General features: G+C 42.6%; 1 protein-coding gene across 3 annotated transcripts in view; it reads right to left on the minus strand.

Moving 5' to 3' along the window:
* Window positions 1–1,181: 1,181 nt before the first annotated feature.
* The window catches only part of szt2 (SZT2 subunit of KICSTOR complex), a 214,093-nt gene continuing 194,004 nt past the window's right edge, over window positions 1,182–21,270 (minus strand). For all 3 annotated transcript variants that reach the window (XM_083940596.1, XM_083940597.1, XM_083940595.1), the window contains 6 exons: window positions 18,940–19,117; window positions 18,724–18,846; window positions 14,930–15,446; window positions 7,479–7,589; window positions 3,475–3,543; window positions 1,182–3,381 (listed from right to left, as the gene is read on the minus strand). In XM_083940596.1, coding sequence (XP_083796722.1) covers window positions 3,238–3,381; window positions 3,475–3,543; window positions 7,479–7,589; window positions 14,930–15,446; window positions 18,724–18,846; window positions 18,940–19,117 — 1,142 coding nt within the window. In that variant the 3' untranslated portion in view covers window positions 1,182–3,237. The remainder of the gene's footprint in view (window positions 3,382–3,474; window positions 3,544–7,478; window positions 7,590–14,929; window positions 15,447–18,723; window positions 18,847–18,939; window positions 19,118–21,270) is intronic.

Consider the following 21,270-nt stretch of genomic DNA (forward strand, 5'->3'; position numbering starts at 1 on the left):
TATAAATTTAGGTGATTAGTTTGTGGATCTTTGGGGCAGAAAGGATGAACAACAACCCAAATTTGCATTAAGTTAGGACGTTGTATAAATGTAAATAATACAAGAATACAATGATTTCCACCTAAATTCAATTAAATACACTACAAAGACACGATATTTATGTTCAAACTGATCAACTTTATTGTATTTTACAAATATTCACTCATTTTAAATTTCCGCAACACGGTCCAAAAAAGCTGTGTTGTTTGATGGAAATGTTTTGAGAGTGTTGGGAGAATTTTGCATAAAAAATGTCATTCTGGCCTGAACCTCTCAGCTCAGGTGCGTGTGCGTGTGCGAGTGAGTGAGTGAGTGAGTGATTCTAAGAACCAAGTCAGTTATCGCTGTATGACAAACCTTATGTGTCAGAATGCCATGTTTGTCTGGACTGTTGAGTGTCAAGTAATTTATTGTAGAGGTGTATCAGTAGTTATATTACTACATGTTTTACTATGTGTCCATGTAAAAAAAACAATTTAAATCATTCTCATTCATCCTACTGCTTTATTTAGCATTTCACATACTGTATAAAGTGTTCAGTACATATATGATATACTGTACATTATACAGTAGACAGTGCAGTTCTTATATAACAGTGAAAATGCTAAGGGCTAACTGTTACTGTTCACATTTAGCATGATGAATATCCAGTGTTTAACATTCAGACTGAGTTCTCAAAACAGTTATATCTTCAATTTACATCAACTCAAACATTTGCTTTTCTTCCAGTGTAGACTCTCAGGCTGTTGGGGATGTGGTTAATGAAGGGATCACAGCGGATGTCAAGCCTTAAAGGTTGTTGTATCGGGCTGGCTGCATCCCCTCTTGTAAATTGGGGTATGATTACCAGCCGCACCGTTTCAGAATATCGGAACACAAGTCAAACTCACTGAACATGCTTTGGAAACATTCGGCTCTGATGACATGTGGCAGGCTATTATGCAAATCATGAAAGTTAATATGGCTGATTTTCTTTCTTATGAAAGGCAATTTCACATTTGTCACATTTCTCCAAACTGACTCAGGCACTTTCACATCATAGCATCAGCAGTGTGTTTCCAAAGATGCACAGCTGATGGAATGACACGAGCAGTACTGCAAAGGCCTGGGGGGGGGGGGGGGGGGGGGGGCAGTGGTTTCAAAGTGGGAAACAGGTTTGACACATTTGAAAGAAATAAAAATAGCTGTCCCACTCTGCACACTGACGTATCAGCTGTCTCTCACTTAAAGTACTGATCTGGTATGAAGAGCTAGCAAAGTGCTATCACAAGGCACGAGATCCAAGAGAATGCAGAGCTGTTAATGAAGCTGGATGATGAAACTTGGGCTTTTATTTACAAAGAAGTGTCCCATTTAGTCAATCTAAACTGCTCATGTACATTTCAGATATTTCTGTCAAAGATGACGGATACATGTGTCCTTCACAGTCACATCATCTCAATAATATTAATAATAATAATAATCTGTCAGAGAACAGGACTCTCCTCCAGAGCTGATCCCTGCTGACATCGAGCGTGAGGCGGGGGACACCCTGGACAGGATGCTAGTCTATCACAGGGCACATAGAGACAAACAGATACAGACAACCATTCAAACTCACATCTACGGGCAATTTAGAGTCATTAATTAACCTAACATGTACATGTCTTTGGACTGAATTTCAAGTTTGTAAAAAAACATATTCCCTGACATTTTCATGTATTCTGTATTCTTCATGTATTCTGATGAATAATTATGAAGCAAACATGCAATGTGATGGATCCTGATGCAGCTGGTCTCTTTTCCAATGTAGTTACAAGATGACGGTTAAAGTCATTGTTTCATTCATTCTGTGGCCCTGTGTGTGCGTTCTAAAGCCGTGCAGACACTGTGCAGGTTGATCCCAGCCCAACCCTGGAATTGTCAGATGGCTTGACTTTGACGTTGAGTTTCATAGCTGTTTTTGAATAAATAAAATAGACTAGGAGGTCCAGTGTGAGCTCCACATCATAGCCACTCACATGATCCATACAGTGTGAATAGAGCTGCAACGATGAGTCAATTACTCAATTAGTTGTCAACTACTGAATTAATCACCAAATATTTTCATTACCAATTGATTGTTTTGAGTCATATTTTTTAAAAGTAGAAATTCTCTGATTGCAGTTTCTTAAGTGTGACTATTTTCTGCTTCCTGAATAAAGCAGAATATCTTTGAGTTGATCTGAGGATGTAATCTTGGGCTTTGGTAAACACTGATCCACATTTTTCAACATTTTATCACATTTTATTGAGAAAACAACTAATCAAAAAAAGAATGGATAGTTACAGCCCTAAATGTGTTCATGTGGCAGGTTCTGGTCACACAGAAAGCCTGATTTTAATGTGAATAGTGAGTTAACCAGACGTACATCATGGATAAAAACAGTGCCCGGCTTTATGTAGCAGCTCTGCTAATGTTCCGTTATCAGAAATAGAGTTCTTTCATTTATTGCTGTTCCACTTCTATTAAGAGCTTGACTCAATAAACTCCACTATTGGCAGCTTTATACATATTTTGCACTCAATATGTGCAGAGAGAATAAAGACACAGACACATTAAAGTGCCCTAATACTTGTGCTATACTTCCTTTAAAAAAACACAGCTGGCAGCTGCATGACTCCATGCTTCAGCTGCAGACTGCACCCGATGGATTTAAGTGTATCCAGTGTGAGGCAGATCACAGTGGAATCATTTCACATATTCCACTTTAACATGACACACACTCTTGCCACCACCCTTTGTGGGTTTAATTCCATCTTGTGGACCTGTAGTATTCATTTCTACATAGAACCATTGCTCTGCAGAAATACATGATAGATGGGCTGGTTGTGATGTACACATGAACATGTAGTTAAAAGCAAGCATATCAGAGGATTAAGGCTGATACTGAACTAGCTAATCAAGGTTTTCTGCACACCATTTAGGAGCCATTCAGTGTGTATCAGATTGTTTCTGGTTAAAGGCTGGGTTTAGTTTCTGTTGCGTCCATTCAGATAGAGCACTGCATTAACACACTAGCATCACTGACCAGTATGGTGCTGTTCTGAATATGCTCTATGGTAGCAGGTAAAAGTGAGCTCAACAGCTGCTGGAGAGAACACTGCCAACCACCCTGTTTCCATATGTGGATGTGATCGTATGGATATGAGATGAGGCAAGTCCAGCACTGATCAGCTCTATAGCAGTCCTGTCCAGAGGTTATAGCAGGCCGTGTTGATGACGGACTCCAGGTGATGATACATGGACACCAGCTGAGGAGGAGGGCTGCTGCTGGCCTGCTGCTGTGATGGCAGCGGCTCCCGGAACACAATCTTCAGGCTCTGTAGGAGGAAGAAAATGGCAACAAAACATTGCAGGGATGTTTGCATGACTATAAAATAATAAATATAAATCACATCAGTACTATAACTCACTGTTTTTCCAGCTTGGGTGTCCAGAAAGACCAAAACAAAGCAGTCGGTGAACTTCTGGTTCAGAACAGCCTGAAACAAAGATGGCCGACACAGATATAGATTAGATGGACATTAAATAGTAAAGCTCTTATTACAAGGATTCATCCGTTTGATATTCGTTAGTGTTAAACAGAAAGGAAACACTTTTCTTGGTGGAAATTAAAAGGTCATATTTAAAATAAATAGTAGTTTATTAATTAATACAGTAGGTATTTAACAAACAGTGGCAGAGTGTTTTCTATTTGAAACTTTTGTAACTTAACAATGTTTCTGAACACAGAAACAAGAATCTCCTGGATGACTACATCCTTTTAATCATTTCCAACCTATGTTCCTGTTCATCCATTTTGTTTATTATTTATACTTTTTCCATACTTTTTTTGGCTGCTTCTAACTGCTGCATATTTTCAGCTACAAAAAAACATTTTAATATCAAAATGTTCCTTCAGCCTATCATGCTTTTTCAGATATTCAGCTTTTTCCATATTTTTTTATAATGCAAACCAATGGAGATCAGCTTAAAATCCTCTTAAACATGCCTCTCTTTGAAACCCTACTTGTTCCATAGACTTCGCCTTACAGTCATCATTTAAACTTTAAACATTTACAAAACCTTCAGCTATTCCAGAATGACTTTTCGTTTTTGATATCTTTTATAGTTTTTAAATGATCACCCTTTAAATATGATGCTGTTTTCAGACTTTTCAGAGTTTTCAATGGTTGTGTGTTGGATGGAATGTTCAGCCACAGAGTGGGAGACTCTACTGTTGGAGTAGACAAGAAAACAGAAAGAAAATCTCTCTTCAACTGCTATGATTTCCACCGTTTTAACTCTTTCTACATAACTTTGACATTAAAATGTAGGAAAAATTGTGCCTTTCTAAAGATGTAGATTTGGAAGCAAACAGACTCACACATTTGGCAGAGAAAGCCTCCAAGTGACCAGAGAGGCAACCAACTGCTGCACTGACTCCTATATTAACTGATGGGGAGCGGAGCAGAAACAGGGTCTTTCTAAAATCTGCTCTAGCGCTCACAGTTTTTTGACTACCCACACAAATCTTACACTACATGTCCACTAGGGTGTCTTTACTTCCCCTCTCTTTCTCTGTGTCTGTCTTTATGTTGTAACAGTGGTTAACCAATTCTAAAGGATGGTATCATTCAGTTGCTGAGCATTTAAATAAAGAATACATCAAATTAAGTCAAAAGCTAAACAGAACTGTATGTTCAGTATCAGTCAGTTGCTTTACATTTGAATAAATAAAACATAAAGAAAATAGCTATATTACTCCATTTCTAAATCACCCTAAGGATAGTTTTATGCATTATATGTAAAAAAGGTTTTCATATCAGCAAGAAAGCATATCGCCAATACTGATAGATATTGATATTTGTGATAGGCCGATATCTGCTGACTGATATATTCCTCTGGCTCTAGTACTTCTACGGTAAGTCTGGTGATGTTCTATATTTTTCTCATTGTCAACCAATCCAATGTGCAGAGCAGAACCTACACTGAACAAGTATTTTGTGTATTTATATCAGAGCTTGATTGTTGTTGTGTTTCTACCTTACCATCAACAGACATGACTGAATTATTAGCATAAGCTTACAGGTTTCAAGAGTTTGAATAGATGTTCAGATTGTTTGGAAACTAAAGGCTGCCTGAAGAGCAGAGTGAGTTCCAGAGTGCACAACAGTGGAGTGGACTAGTTTCCTGGGTCCAGACGTTAAAATCTACCCACTTGTTGACTATATCAGGCTGGTGTACTAGTGAAGTTTAAGTGATGTGATTGGCAAAGAATACTACACTACCCATGAGTCTCAGTGGTCGTTGCTATCGTGATACTCCAGCCAGAATTCTAGTGCACAGAAAGCTTTGTCGTAGTTGTCAAACACTGCAGCATAGTCAACTTAAATGGTTCAGTTAACACACAAACTAGTTACCTATTAATAAACTTAATAAACTCCACCCCACTCTCAGGGTGCGCCAAGGGAGCTTGGCCACGCAATTACCCGGAGTGTGTGTGGCAATTGGAGCACTTGGATGAGATCTTGTCACGCTGCTGGGTTCTTGAAAATAGATCCAACAGTGTTAATGAAGCTCAAAGTGGGTGACAACCAGTGGCTCCGACTGTCGCCTTCTTGGCAGAGCCCAACTCTACCTGTCCCAGCTAATCCAAAAAAAATGGAAAAAGAGGTGGTGGAGCTGAGGTGGGCTCAATGAAGCCTACACTCTCCTGAGACAGCCATCCCTTAATTATGTAGAACGTTATGCCTTAATTTGAATGAAAGGGTTGTATAAAAATGAACCCCCTGCACGGTTGCCACGAAAGAGGAAATTGGCTCTAAAAGTGTTTTTGTAGCAGGCATGAGGCTCTGTGGGGACTCACTTTTGGAACAACATCAAGTGGCCTTGGCTCCTTTTTTTAGCAACTTTTTCAGCATCTATTATACTCTCCTCACTATCTTTCTTTAGTGGTTACATCAGGAGTCATTCAGCTGGATTTTCCTTTTAAAGAACTTTTTTAACTCAGTGGGGTCTAAAAGCAGCTGGTGAAATGAGCTGCCTACCCAGGTGTGAGGAAGGTCTCCCTGGACAATTCGTTCCAGGGCTGGAATTAAACTCCCGGGGTGACGGATCCCCAGCACAGGCTGCAATATGATGGCCGTGTGTGAGTCCCGTCTCCCCACCCTCTCAATACTGAGGGAGAACGTCTCTGGCCTGAAGGTTCACCTCAAGGAGAGGGACAAAATCCTCCTGGATCTCTCCACCGTCGCCACGACCCAGGCGAGTTCGTCACCCGTCTTAGGCCTTCTGGCGCTGGTGACCGGAGCATGACGGCTGCGGACAACACCACCCTACCGTGGACAGCCTCCATCACCACCAGATCTCTGGCACCACCAGGGAGCCAAGCCAAAGTCAATGGCACCTTCCACCCCCTGCCTTTGCCCTGTGACGTGGCAGTGCTCCATCAGGGAGGACGGAGCGGTGGCTCCGGTTCTGGTGAGCTCAACTCCACTCAAGCCGAGTGAACCCTGGTCCGTGGTGAACAGGGGCACTGGGGCTTGTCTATCTCTTCTTGCTCCGCCTCCGGCCTACCACTGGATAACAGGTATGACGTCCTAAGCCTGCAGGATTTCCTTCTGCTGGGTGTGTGCTCCAGCTTGCCCCCGGGATCCGTCCATCCAGCAGGTCATGGCTCTCGCCAGCCCAGGAGCCGGGGTCCTCTCATCCAACTTGATCCCTCCCGCTGTCTCGGTTAGGAGCAGCCGCGGGCCCACGCAACCCCAGGCAGCCTGTGAAACAGCACATTCCCTCCGTGCTGGTTGTTGGGACCACGATGGTTAGGCACGGGAGGGTACGCGGCGGCCAGATCTTCATCCGTCCTGGAGCCCGCTTCAGGGAGGTTGATTTCTCCTCCTTCCAGTTGCATTTCTGAATTGAATTGAACTAACCAACGACTTGTGTATATTACAGGTATCAGTTTTAAATGGGCTTTCTTAAATATCTCTGCTTGAGAAACAGGATATGTGGCGTGAAAGCGTGTGGAATCGAGTCTCACAGTCAGTCCATGAGTCGGCAGCCCTGCTGGATATAAGACATATTCTTTTGATCTCCAGCTATCTCATTTACAAATTGAATGAGTAGTCTCATAAACTCTGAAGGACCCGATAATTATCCTCCTCAACCATAAAAAAATTCCTCCGGAGTATTTTTTAACATTTCAACAGTGACAGTCTTAAAGTGATTCTACTCTTTGCATAAAAGGATTGTTCCTGTGTTTTACAGAGGAAGACTGAGGTCTACCTCAAGGGTGTCTTTGCAAACCTTCAATAAAATCCAACCACAAAAAAACATAAAACACCCGTTTTGGTTGGTCCATCAAGGTCAATACTGACCCTGAGCATAATTCATTTGCTCTGGTATAAAAAGAGGAAGGAGATAAAAAGATTCTCACCAGATATTGGATGCCGTTCTCGTCAAAGTGTCTGCAGCTCTGAGGGAAGCGGTTCAGCAGGACTTTGATCAGACTCTGGTACCAGGCTCGATTCATGGTCAGGAAGCAGTCCTGCAGCAAGAAACAACACAGCCATTAAAACAAGCAGCCTGTCATTCATCGTAAACTGGACATGAAGACCTGCTTTACTAACCTGACTCTGCCAGATGGATTGATTCGCATAATTCTCATTTGCTCTGTATATCCATCTGGGAACTCTCGATTGGAGCTCTTTTGGGAAGAGGCGGAAATACTGGTTGCTGATTGGATAAACCATCACCATCTATGTTTGTCATGTTTGCTTGTGGCCAAATCAACCAATCAGATCAACGTAGCGTATGACGTACTAACGAAGCGCAGAGGCAAAGTAAATAACATGTCGAAGCCACCGTTGTTTAGACTGAACAGTCGCTTCTCGTTGCGTCACACTTTGAGCCGCCTCAAAACCAATTCTGATTGGTTTGGTCACTTGGGCAACCTTCTCTTAATTTTCTTTGCTGCAGTTACCAGACTAATCTGAGAGTAAAATACGATGGATCTCGCAAAATCAGGATGGTCTCGCGAGGTTATTGCTTTACCTGCACAGGGATATTTTACCTTAGATATTGCAACAGCTTTTTTCCTTGGCTCCTTGTTTTATATATACAGTCTATGGCAATACTGTGACAAAGCAACAGGTACAATCCCCCTTCAATATCCCTGCCACAGTATACATTCATTATCTGCAAATGATAGATTTTACAGTTTATATACACATCGTCACTGTCAAATATAAATCTAATAGAGCCACCTATTACATTAATTATTCCATATGTATTCCAGCACCCTTTGCACTCGACCCCACTATGTCATACCTCTTACAAATGCCAACGTGTCAACTGTCATAATTAAATATTTTTGCGACCTTAGTACTGCTCAACCTTAGTTTACCTATAGCAAAAGCCTGCAGAGAGACGGAGCCACAGCTAATTAGCAACAAGATGCCTCCCTTCTCTGTAGACGACTACCACAAACTTCTCCAGAAGATTGCAGTACTGAAAATCCACAGGTTATAAGTGAATGTGGAAGTGAATGGACAATGTGGGAACGATACAACTATACCATGGTCCCAAAACAGTGGACAAGAAAATGCTAACATATGGCTAGTTAGCACTACGAAGAAATAGGAGGACTGTGTACAAGGTAGTAAATCCACAAGTTCTCGCTGGAACTCTCTTGGTGCTAAGCCTAAGAGTAATTCATCTCCCTGGAGAATGCGTGGGAGACTAACAGGCAGAGCCCAGCACATCGAGATTTGTAGAGCAGGCTCTACTATCCCGGCACAGGCCTCATCAACCCCTGCTCCTAGCAGGGCAGAGCCCTGGACAGCTGCCAAAGGATGGAATAACAAAACTCCCCAACAACAATGTGTACAACTGGAGAACAGATTTGCTCCACTGCTGCAGGATCCTGGATCCCTATCTGACGAGCTGGATCATTTTTCATCTGCTCTTTTCAACCCTTTTTTATCTCCTAAGTCACTCAACTGTTCCCTCTGCCAAGGACACGAAACAGGAGGAATCAAAACAAAACCTCAGCATGAAGAGAGCTTTGAGCATGATCAGCAAGGAGAAAAAGTTGTTGTCAATGTTGACAAACTTCATGACAAAGGGACGAAAGAACTTTATTGTGTCATTGATAACCATGGATTTATTTAGCATGTAACGCTGGACTTATTATTGATGGTGCTCTTTCTGATCATTCCTGTGTTTTCTTTGACAGTGCTATCTCTGCCCAGAGTGATGTTCAAACGTTCCCGGTTCCGGCGCTGTGTAAAGCGGCAGCCAGCAACAGTTGCTCCCTCTCCTTTCCGCACTTTTTTGCTATTTTATCTTATTTTACTGTCTTTTTATTAGTGCTTTTTCCTGTAAGTCGTAGTGCTAACCTTAGCCAACTATGTTCGTGAACTTTCTTACGTGTTTTTTGTCCGCTTGTCTCATTCTTGGGACTATTTTTGCCGACCGCGTCTCCGTCTGGACGCAACAATGTGGCGGCTCCATTGTTTACACCCGTGACCAGCTGTTGTCGCTAACACCAACGGCGCTAATGCGGGAGAGGCCTGAAATCCCCAAAGAACTGAGGAGAAAGTACAGGGGATGTAAGGCTGGACGTAAACAACGGGAAAAGAAGAGGAGATATAAACCATCTCTCCCTTCCATCACCATGGGGAACGTGAGGTCGCTGGCTAACAAGATGGACGAGCTGGCGGGCCTGGTGAAGACTCAGTGGATGTATCGTGTGAGCAGTGTGCTGTGTTTCACGGAGACGTGGCTCCACGAGGACATCCCGGACTCGAACGTAACTGTGGACGGCTTTCAGACTGTTCGGGCAGACAGGAGTCACCGTGAAAGTGGCAAGAGGAAAGGTGGGGGACTTGCTATTCTTATTAACAACAAGTGGTGTCATCCTGGACACGTTTCTGTAAAGGAGCGTGTGTGTAGCCCGGACATTGAGCTGCTTGCCGTGAGTCTGCGGCCAAACTACCTGCCGAGGGAGTTTTCACACGTGATAGTTCTGGTTGTTTACATTCCTCCGACTGCAAACGCGGCGCGCGCGAGTGACGTCATCCACACCGTCGTCGCAGGACTTCAGACATGGCACCCAGACGCATTCATTGCAATATCTGGGGACTTCAACCACATCACCCTGGCTGCAACACTGCCCACTTTCAAGCAGTTTGTGGACTGTCCCACCAGGGAAAACAAGACACTGGACCTGCTGTATGCTAATGTTAAGGAGGCTTACAGCTCCACTGCCCTTCCTCCTCTTGGAAGATCAGATCACAACCTCATCCACCTGCAGCCTCTGTATAAGCCCCAAGTCCAGCGGCTTCCTGTGACCACCAGGACTGTGAGGAGATGGTCACAGGAGACTGACGAAGCTTTACAGGGTTGCTTTGAACTCACAGACTGGGATTTGCTCCTTGATGATCTCACGGACTGCATAACAGGATACATCAATTTCTGTGTGGACAGCGTTGTTCCTACAGAGACTGTACGCTGTTTCCCAAATAACAAGCCGTGGGTCACCAGAGACATCAAGGTCCTGCTGAATGCGAAGAAGAGGGCCCTCAGAGAAGGGGACAGAGAGCAGATGAGGCAGGTCCAGAGGGAGCTGAAGGAGAGGATCCAACAGGGCAAAGACACCTACAGGAGGAAGCTGGAGCACAAACTCCAGCAGAACAACTTAAAGGACGTGTGGAGCGGCATGAGGAGCATCACTGGCTACAAACCATCTGGTAGCCAGACGGTAGGCGGTGGTACTGAACGTGCCAATGAGCTGAATCTGTTCTTCAACAGATTTGATGAAAGGGCTCTGGACCGCCTCCCCACGGCTCCTCTACAACCATCCACCTCCAACTTCCAACCCTGCTGACACCTCCCCCTCAATTCCTTCCTGATTTTGCACTACCTGTCCCCTCCCCCCCGCCATCACCTCTCTCCACCCCCACCAACACACACAGCAGACAGACCTTCACTGCAGAGCAGGTGAGGAAGGAGCTGTGCAGACTCCGCCCAGGCAAGGCAGCGGGTCCCGACGGTCCTCAAAACATGTGCGATCCAGCTGTGTGGAGTCCTGCAGTACATCTACAACCTCAGCCTGAGTCTCGAGAAGGTCCCTGTGCTGTGGAAGACATCCTGCCTGGTACCAGTACCAAAGAAGGTGCGTCTCAGCACCTCCGAAGAGTACAGACCGGTGGCGCTGACGTCGCACCTGATGAAGTCCCTGGAGAGGCTGGTTCTTTCACTTCTTCGGCCCCTGGTCAGCTCATCACTGGACCCTCTACAGTTTGCCTACCAGCCAAGTCTAGGTGTGGAGGACGCCATCATCTTCCTGCTCAACCGTGCCTGCGCCCACCTGGACAGAGCGGGGACCACAGTGAGAATCTTGTTCATGGACTTCTCCAGTGCGTTCAACACCATCCGGCCTGCTCTGCTGGGACGTAAGCTGACGGCGATGCAGGTGGACCCTCCCCTGGTTTCCTGGATTACGGATTACTTGACGGGTCGACCACAGTATGTCAGACTGCAGGACGGAGTGTCTGACACTGTGGTCAGCAGCACTGGAGCTCCACAGGGAACTGTTCTTTCCCCATTTCTGTTCACCCTGTACACCTCAGACTTTCAGCTCCTCTCTGAGTCCTGCCACCTGCAGAAGTTTGCTGACGATTCTGCAATTGTTGGCTGTGTCAGTGAGGGGAAGGAGGAGGAGTACAGGGGCGTTGTGGACTCCTTTGTCGACTGGTGTGCAGCTAATCACCTGATTCTAAACGCCACCAAGACTAAGGAGCTAGTGGTGGATTTCAGCAGGAGTAAATCTGCCCCCACACCCATCTCCATCAACGGCGTGACTGTGGATGTTATCCAGGATTACAAATATCTTGGAGTATACCTGGACAACAAACTGGACTTTTCCAAGAACACTGAGGCTGTTTACAAGAAGGGCCAGAGTCGTCTCTATTTCCTGAGGAGGCTCCGGTCATTCAACGTATGTAACACCATGCTGAGGATGTTCTACCAGTCAGTGGTAGCCAGTGCCATCTTCTTTGCTGTTGTGTGCTGGGGCAGCAGACTGAGGGCAGCAGACGCAAAGAGGATCAGTAAGATCATCAGGAAGGCTGGCTCCGTCCTGGAGGTCAAACTGGACTCTTTGGTGGCGGTGTCTGAGAGGCGGATGCTGTCTAAACTGCACAGCATCCTGGACAATAACTCTCACCCTCTCCACCAGCTGCTGACCTCCAGCAGAAGCACATTCAGCCATAGACTCATTCTCCCACGGTGTAATACCGAACGCCGGAGGAAGTCTTTTCTTCCGGCGGCCATCAAACTTTATAATTCATCTCCCCAAGGTCAGGTAAGGAACAGTGGAGACACTGTATCCTGAAAATGTCACTTTGTCACTTTATTCAGTTGTACTGTCACTTAGTTTAGTAAGTAATGCTGCTATACTACACTGTCACTGTATACCACCACTACATCACTTATTTGTGGTACTGTAACTTACTGCTGCGACACTTTACACTGTCTCTTTATATCACCACAACATCACTTTATTCATTTATTAATGGTACTGTAACTATCTGCTGATACACTTACTGTACTTCAGGACATGCTGCTACATTTCACTGTGGTTTACTGTAACTGACTTAAGTACGAAATGCTGCTACACTCCACTGTGCCATACTGTCACTTAGTTCTGTACGACATGCTGCTACATTTTTAACATTTTTAACACTTATAACTTATCGCTCCTTCTCACTTATCTAGTTTGTACTTATTTTATTCAACCTGCTGCTAAACTGCACAGCGCGTATTGTTGTATATTGTATATACCTACGCTTAACCACGACGTCTGTGGCACTCTGTCACACTTGGTTCATTGCTTGATTTATCTGACGTTAGCTTTAATTTGATTTGATTTATGTTTATGCTTATTGTTACTCTGATCCTTTTCCGCCTTTGTATCGAAACTGTTGCACAATAATTTCCCTTGGGATAAATAAAGCTTCTTGAATCTTGAATCTTGAATCTTGAATATCACAGAAAACACCTGTGGAGCATTTATTCAGGCTTTCTCCTCCACACCAACCCTCCCCTGGGTCCCAGTAAATGAGTTTGTTGATAATTTCTAAGTAAAAATTACAAATATTATTGAAACCATTGCACCCACTAAGGTGAAAGTGGTCTCTGGCAAAAAAAAAAGTCTTCATGGAGAAATTCCACGTTGGTAAGAATAGAAAAAAAGAGAGAGTGTCGGAAAGCTGAATGCAGGTGGCAGAAAACAAATCTCCAGGTTCACTATGACATCTATAAAGAAAGACCTCAAATCTGCAACTTGAAGATCAAAAATGCAAGACAATTTTGCAATTCTTCTCAGGCATAATCAAAAACAATAATAATGCACATGCCTTGTTTTCTACTGTTGACAGGCTAACAAACCCTTCTGTGTCAGCAGTCCCTGAACTGCTGTCCACCAGGGCATGCAACGAATTTGCCTCCTTTTTCAAAAATTACATGTGGAGTTCCCCAAGGCTCCATTCTGGGGCCTCTTCTGTTTAATATAGACACGCTGCCACTGGCTCAGATCATGAAAAACAACATATGTTACCACAGCTATGCAGATTACACACAAATGTACATAACTATATCACCAGGCGATAGTCCGATACAAGCACTAAGCAGATGCATCGAGCAAATCGATGATTCGATGGAGCAGAATTTTCTCCAATTAAACAAAGAAAAAAATGAAATTATTGTTTTTGGACACTAAAAACCCCAAACCAAGCCAGGAACTTAGGTGTATTTATGGACTCAGACTTAACCTTCAACAGTCACATTGAAGCAATTACAAAGCCAGCCTACTATCACCTAAAGAATATACCAATGATTAAAGGAATACTGTAACAGTGTCTTTACAGGTCTCCCTAAAAAGTCCATCAGATAGCTACAGTTAATTCAAAACGCTACTGCTCGAGTCCTCAATAAGACCAAAAAAGTAGATCATATCACTCCAGTTCGCACATCTTTACACTGGCTTCCTGTCTGTCGAATAATTGATTTCAAAATATTTCTGTTGGTTTACAAAGCACTGAATGGTTTAGGACCTAAATACATTTCAGATCTTCTGCTCAGCTACGGTCATCTCTCAGATCCTCTGGAACAGGTCTGCTCTGTGTCCCCAGAGTCAGGACTAAACATGGGACAGGGTCTGCTCTGTGTCCCCAGAGTCAGGACTAAACATGGGACAGGTCTGCTCTGTGTCACCAAAGTCAGGACTAAACATGGAGAGGCAGCGTTCTGTTTTCATGTTATCATCACGCTATACAAATAAACTTGCCTTGCCTTACACAGGCGTTCCTATAGCCGGTCAAGACAGATGTTCGACCATCATGGAGCAGGGTCTGTTTGACGTTCCTGCCTGTTAAAAGTAAAGTTTTTCATTGCCATAGTGATAAAAGTCAATGCGACTCGGCATTGCTCATGGAGGAATTGTTGGATCTCTGTAAATCATAATTAAGTCATAGAGTGTGGTCTAGACCTACTCTATATGTAAACTGTCTTTAGATAACTTTCGTTATGATTTGGCACTATAAATAAAATTCAATTGTATTAGTTAGTTAGGTGATGCTGCCAATGCGCCATCTAGCCAGATGGTACCAGATTTGTTGGGGCCACTCAGACATCTTATCTACAAATGTCCACCAAATGTGGCGTCAATATCATCATTGATCATATTTACCAGCATAATTATCATCTTCATATTCTATCACCTTAGCTGTGCTTGTTTCTACTATGCTACTATATTACCCGCCATAACATATAAGTCATACTCACATTACTATAGATATTATTATAGTTAAGTGTGAATCTTACCAGCTGAGGGTCGATCTCCCCCACTGAGCGGCTCTGCACAGCCTCCAGCAGCTCCTCCAGTTCGCTGAACGACAGCTTCGTCAGCTTCAGTTTGTCCAAAGCCAGGTGCTCTCCGTGGAACAGCCTCCTCCACAGATTATCCCTGCGGCAGTGACCCATGGCTTGCTCCACACTGGCCTGGATCTGTCTGCGGGCAGACACCACCTCGTTGCTGAGCAGTGGGAACAGAGGAGAGGAATAGAGCAGCCCCTGAGCCTCTGGTCCAGCCCCCGCCAGAGGGTAAAACTCATTGCCATCGCTCGGAGCCAAGGGGGCTGCAGCTTCAGACGGCATTTCCTCCCAGAGGTCCTGCTCGGCGCCATGTGACCCACAGACGTCTACCACATCTGGAGGGGGCCTTCCTCCCAGTTCACCAGGATCACGGTGGATCTGGGGAAGCTTCTTGAAACGGCACATGTCAGCAGTGAGGCGGGGGAAGAGCTCTCTCTGACTGGTCATGATCACGTAGAACCGCAACCTAAACATAAGAGTATATGACAAGTTATAAAGGCATTCATTTTAATAGTATAATGTGAAAAAAAGGAGGTGATTGTAAAGATGAACTGATCAACCATCAATCATTCATTGTAAGCAGGACTATAAACAGTGGCTACTGTGGCCTAGGATACTTACGTGACGTTATTATTTTTTTTCCCAACATTCTTTTAAATCAGTTGCTTAAATTAGTTGACTTAAATGAGACGACAAGCAGGAAAAAACAGGTAGTGTGTTTACTTCCTGTTTTTACTTTTCAAGTCAGTAGGCTGACTCAGTGTCATGTCACTTATACGATATGTCTCTAAAATTTGCCTACGTCAGCCACCATTAGCTACTGCTTATATTTGGACAAGTAAGGCTGGAGCAGTAAAAGTGTCAATAATATTGATTATTTATTTAATTAACTTTTCATCAGTGAGAGGGATAATGTATCATTTATAATCTTTCAAAAGTGACAGTCCCACTTTAATGTTAAGAACACATGTATGACAGTACTGTATTTAGTCCTCCTTATAGCCTGTCTGATGTTGGAGATTTGAGGCGGATACCTATGGTGGTATTTGAGAGTTTTTGGTCAACGTCGGATTTTGTATATTAACACATAACATTAGCAAACAATTTTGAATAGGATCCTTTTAGTTTTTTAAGAAATTAATAGCAAGATAGATGGAAATTTTGCAGTGTGAGAATAAACTTGTGGTGGACATAGATTAGTTTTAAATTCCAGCAGAAAAATTAAAGCTGCAAGCAGCGATAAACGAGCCCTCGCACCCGGTACATGCCAGGGAACTTGCTGGTCGCCAGCAGTGTGCTTTTGATATTGAGAATTTCATGTAAATCTGAATTTTGTCATATAAGTTGGAGTTCCTGTTGCCAGTAGGTGGCACTGTGTCAATTAGTCGATATTGGCATGTAGTTGTCCTCAGGCCTCAACTCTAATCATCTTTGGGAAATGTGCCGTTTGGACAATTTATGCTAAAGTTAGAGCGACTTCGTGTTTATGGAATAAAATGGCTGCCATAACCATTACCCAACATACACAAAACATGCATCATGTTTCCCTACATCAAGTGGAGAACCCACAATGTATGTTTCATATAAATCGGTAGATATTTTACATTCATCCTGTTGTCAGTAGGGAGCGCTATGCTTATGACTAAATATTGAGATGCAGATGTGTTAAGGCCTGGACTGTTAGGAGTCATAAGAAATTTGGGGCATATTGGACAATGTCTGTTGAAGTTACAACCACTTCCTGTTTCACGGCTAAGGAAGGTCGCCACAACAACAGAATTTGATGAAAAGCCAAAAGCTACATGATCAAGCATCATGAAGGTATTAAGTATGTGCTGACATGATTTGGGGCCAGCTAAGAAAAGAACATCAAAATATGTAAAATGTAACTTCCTGTCATCAGTAGGGGGCGCTATGACAATGATTAAAAATTGTTCTACATACGTGTTCAGGTCGGGTCTCTGATCAAACATGTGAAGTTTGAAAGATCTGAACACCTCTGCCCTCATTTATCAAACGAACGTACGGCAGAAAAATGTGCGTACGACCATTTCCTGGCAATCTTCGGCATTTATCAATTTGGACGTGAGCGGGAGCTACGATCAAATCTCACGTCTGGTCTGAGATCGTGTATGCAAATTTCAGCCTGTGTATTTGCGGTGCAGCACAGCAAAATCTGGCTGAAAATAATGAACAAACCTCAGCTGTCATAAAGCATAAGCAGTCACATATTGAGAACAGATCAAAACGGATTCTTAAAACAAATAAAAAAATAAAAATTGTGGTTGGAGCAATTGATTGTACTCATGTGCGTCTGAAGGCACCATCCATGAATGATTACGCATTCATCAATCGCCAAAACTACCACGCGATAAATGTACAGGTGATTTGTGATGCCAAGCTGTCGCTTTTATACGTGGTGGCCAGGTGGCCAGGGGGGACACACGATTCTTTTATATTTCAAAACAGCTTGGCTCCAGCCACCCGCGACCCCGACAGGGACAAGCGGTTGAAGATGAATATATGAATGAATGTGTTGGCGCGGCTGCAGCAAGGCGCACAGCAGAGCCAAAGTCATCTCCTCGGTTAGTGGCTACCCTCGATAAATTGCATTAAATCAAACAAGGTATCAGATGATTAACATCTTGGTATGGTTCTTCTAGGTGACAAAGGTTATCCCCTAACAGAATACCTAATAACCCCGCTGGCAAACCCCGCTACAGAGCAGGAGCGCAGGTTCAGCAGTGCCTGCACACGGGTCACAGTGGAGCGCTGCTTCGGGTTGACTGCCTCCATTATTCTTTCCCATACAGCGTTTTTATGGGCCCCCTTTATTCCTCTCTTAAGACTGCCAAAAAGCACATCTTTATTTTGCTCCATCTCGGATGTTAGGATGCTGATCTCTGTGTCGGAAAAGTTCCTTTTCTTCCCAGTGTTTCGTCTCTCCATGTTTGACCTCAGTGGGCGAGGCCTCCGAAACAGGAATATTTAAGGGTGTAACATGTTAATGACGATCTAATTCAGCCGCCGCATTTATCAAGGCCCGCTCATTTGTACGCTGAGATTGGTCAGATACGAATGTTTCATAAATCACACGTGGGTCCTTTCCTACGACCAATTCTGCGCTCAGATCTGCGCCCGTTTTCAAGCAAGATTGATAAATGAGGGCCTTCGTGTGCAGTTTCAGTGGTTTCTTTTGTCATGGCGTTTCAACGAAATTTGCCGTGCCGCCATAGCTGTGCCGTTAAACAACATTGTCCCATGTTCACAATGAAGCCTCATTCACATCTTGAGGCTATCATCACCACTTTTGAGAAGGGTGTGATGAACCAGTTAGGACGATGACATCAAAGAGTCCAATCATGCCTGAGAAGTTTGGGACAGAATAGACAATGTATGGTCATGTTAAAGACCACTTCCTGTTTCATGGCGGAATTTGAGGGCCCGCCACGGCCAAGCTGATTGATGAAAACGCATACGCTCCGCAGTTTAGCGTCGACCCATGTCTTGAAGGTGTACAGACCAACTCTGAAGTCATTCCGTTGAGTCAGTTTCAGCCTGGTCAATTGTGTATATGAACTGATGAAGCCTCTTGGATGAGAGGTGAAACGTCTTACTAGACAAAATAACCAAGTCCAGTTGCTTTTGAGTGAAATTTCTTTAGGGATAATGATGACCTGGACAAATGAGAACATTCACAGGCTTAAGTCAAAGTATAATCTTGCTTGTTTTAATCCCTTTACCTCAACAAATGCCTCTCCCCATCTGACTGCTCCTCAAATGGAGCAGCATTATGGCACACCACCAGGGACACGTCAAAGTCATCATGGTGGTGCAGACCCTCCAGGTCCTTGTAAGAACCTGAACTAAAGCAATAAAGAACAGAAAAAAGAGAAGGTTTAAATGAAGCTGTTTATGTAATGACAATGTATGTGTTCAGTGATCCTGACATATTTTACCTGTTCCATAGAGCCACTAGTGCATATTCATGCAGGTCAGGCGTCGCTTTCTTGTTGTCTGTCGAGACGGCAGCCTTGGACATTCGGAGCGGCTTCATGCTGTAGGTGCTGGCGTGGTCAGTGATGTAGTTGTAGAGCTGATGAGCCGTTATCATCCCGGTGGAGATGGAGAAGCTTCCTGATGGACACAAGGATCAGAGTCTCTCATAAAGATTGCCTTCCCCGCACTTCCCATATCTGTGTCCACCATCCCCTGCACTTTTTACAGCCATTACAACCACTTAATTCATTTTTAACATATTAAAATGTGTTTTTCGAGCCGCCTCTAAACGCATCATGAGTAGGCGGAGCTAAGGCAGCAAAAAACGCAGTTGAGTAATGCTTTTACATGTAGATAATGTTTAACTAAAACAGAGACATTATATATTTTATGAAGGTAGAAAAAGAAGTTCAAACAAAAAAAATATTTTCAATTAAAAATATTTTCAATTCAATATTTTCAATTAAAAAAAACTTTTTCAATCGAAAAAAAAGTTTTTGAATGCAAAAAAATTTGAGACACAAAAAATTGCATTTGAACACTTTTTTATTGAAAATGTTTTCTTTGAGTGAAGTAATCTTTTTTTGTGTCTAACTTGTGTCTTAATTATTCAATCCCAAAAAAGTTGCTTATAATATTAATATTATTAATATTAAAAATAATATTTTCAATCACAGGAAAAACTCAAATGCAAAAAATCATTTGAAGTGTTGTTGTTTTTTTATTGAAAATATTTTTTTCGATTTGAAGTTCTTAAATTAAGTGAAGAAAGTTTAGAAGTCGTTTTTTATGACGTAAAAAAAGTTTTGAAGTCGTTTTTTTTTTATTGAATTATTTTAACATCCCGCAGTGGGCGGGTGCTTCCCTGGTCAGACATGTTTGAGTGACTAGTGCCTACACCAAAGACGTCTTTCTGAAAAATCATGGTCGCCAGCAAGCAGTGGTGGAGTTGTTGGTAAGCAGGTAAAGAGTATTAAAATGACTGGTGTCATTAGCCTACTCTGTTTGACATTTTGATTAAACATAAAGCTTGCTAACTTAGTTCATGTTGAATTTTTTGAGTCTTTTTTTTTTGTATTCAAAAACTTTTTTCCTATGATTGAAAAAGATTTAAGTGATATTTTTATTAATATTATTTTCTGTTTGAAGCAACATCTTTTTTGATTGAATTATAAAAACACAAATGTCCTACCCATACTATGGCCCAAACACAAAAAAAAATCGTTCTCTAATCAAAGAAAAACAGTGTGCATTTTTCGAGTCTCAACCATATTTTTGCATCCAAACACTTTTTTTCGTTGATTGAAAAGGATGGGTTTTTTTTATTGAAAATATATATTTTGATAGAAGCAATTCTACCTTCATAATATTGTAAGGCATTGCCTAATTATTGACTTTGGATAAAAGATGACAAATAGATGAGAACATTCACAGGCTTATGATAAATAGATGTGAATTTAGTTAGCCAAGCTAGATAGTTATAAACCCACTCCTCCATAGTGTCTGCACAGAACATGTGCTCACTATTTTTCGCACATATAAAAAAAAAAATCTTTAAACAATAGCAGGGTGAGGGAGGAGAAAGTCAGCCAGAGGCCAGCATCAGTCACGGCGGGTCCATACAGCAGGTGAGCAGAAAATGACTTAAGTCCTTACAATATCTCTGTTAACACTGGCTGATAGAAAATAGTGATGTATAAAAGGGATTTTTTGGCTAAATTCTTACGGAGGCCCTAAAACGGTCATACAAGGCATACATTTTATTTCCTCTGTTTTCTCATGATATCGAGATAATACCTTAGTTTTCCCGTGATAATGAGATTATTAAGATCCGTTTTCTCATTCTAACAAGATAGTTTTCCTCTCTTTTCCCAAGATAACAAGATAATTAAGTTAATAGATAATGAATGAAACGTGATAGGCCTGAGATTTCCATCACACCTGACATATCATGCCTGGTAAAGACTTCTCATATCTTGAAGAACACTATAGACAACACTGACAGATGATTTCAGTTAGTTATTCACTGTTATGAAATTAAACTGTAATCTGTATATTTACGTGCACATTGTAAAACTCCTCCCTGTACTGGTATTAACTGTATGTTGTTGTAGTATAATATTGTTGACAATAAAGCTTATTTAAAAAACTTATTTTAACAAAAACTCATTTGCGCCTCTGATAAAGCTGAAGCTTTACTAATTGTCTTCTTAGATGACGCACACTAATGTGAACATTATCTGTAATAAAAAGGCATAAAGCTGTTTCCGCAAGTCAGGCCTTGATTGAAG

Source organism: Echiichthys vipera, assembly GCF_963691815.1.
Source record: "Echiichthys vipera genome assembly, chromosome: 3".
NCBI lineage: Eukaryota > Metazoa > Chordata > Actinopteri > Perciformes > Trachinidae > Echiichthys > Echiichthys vipera.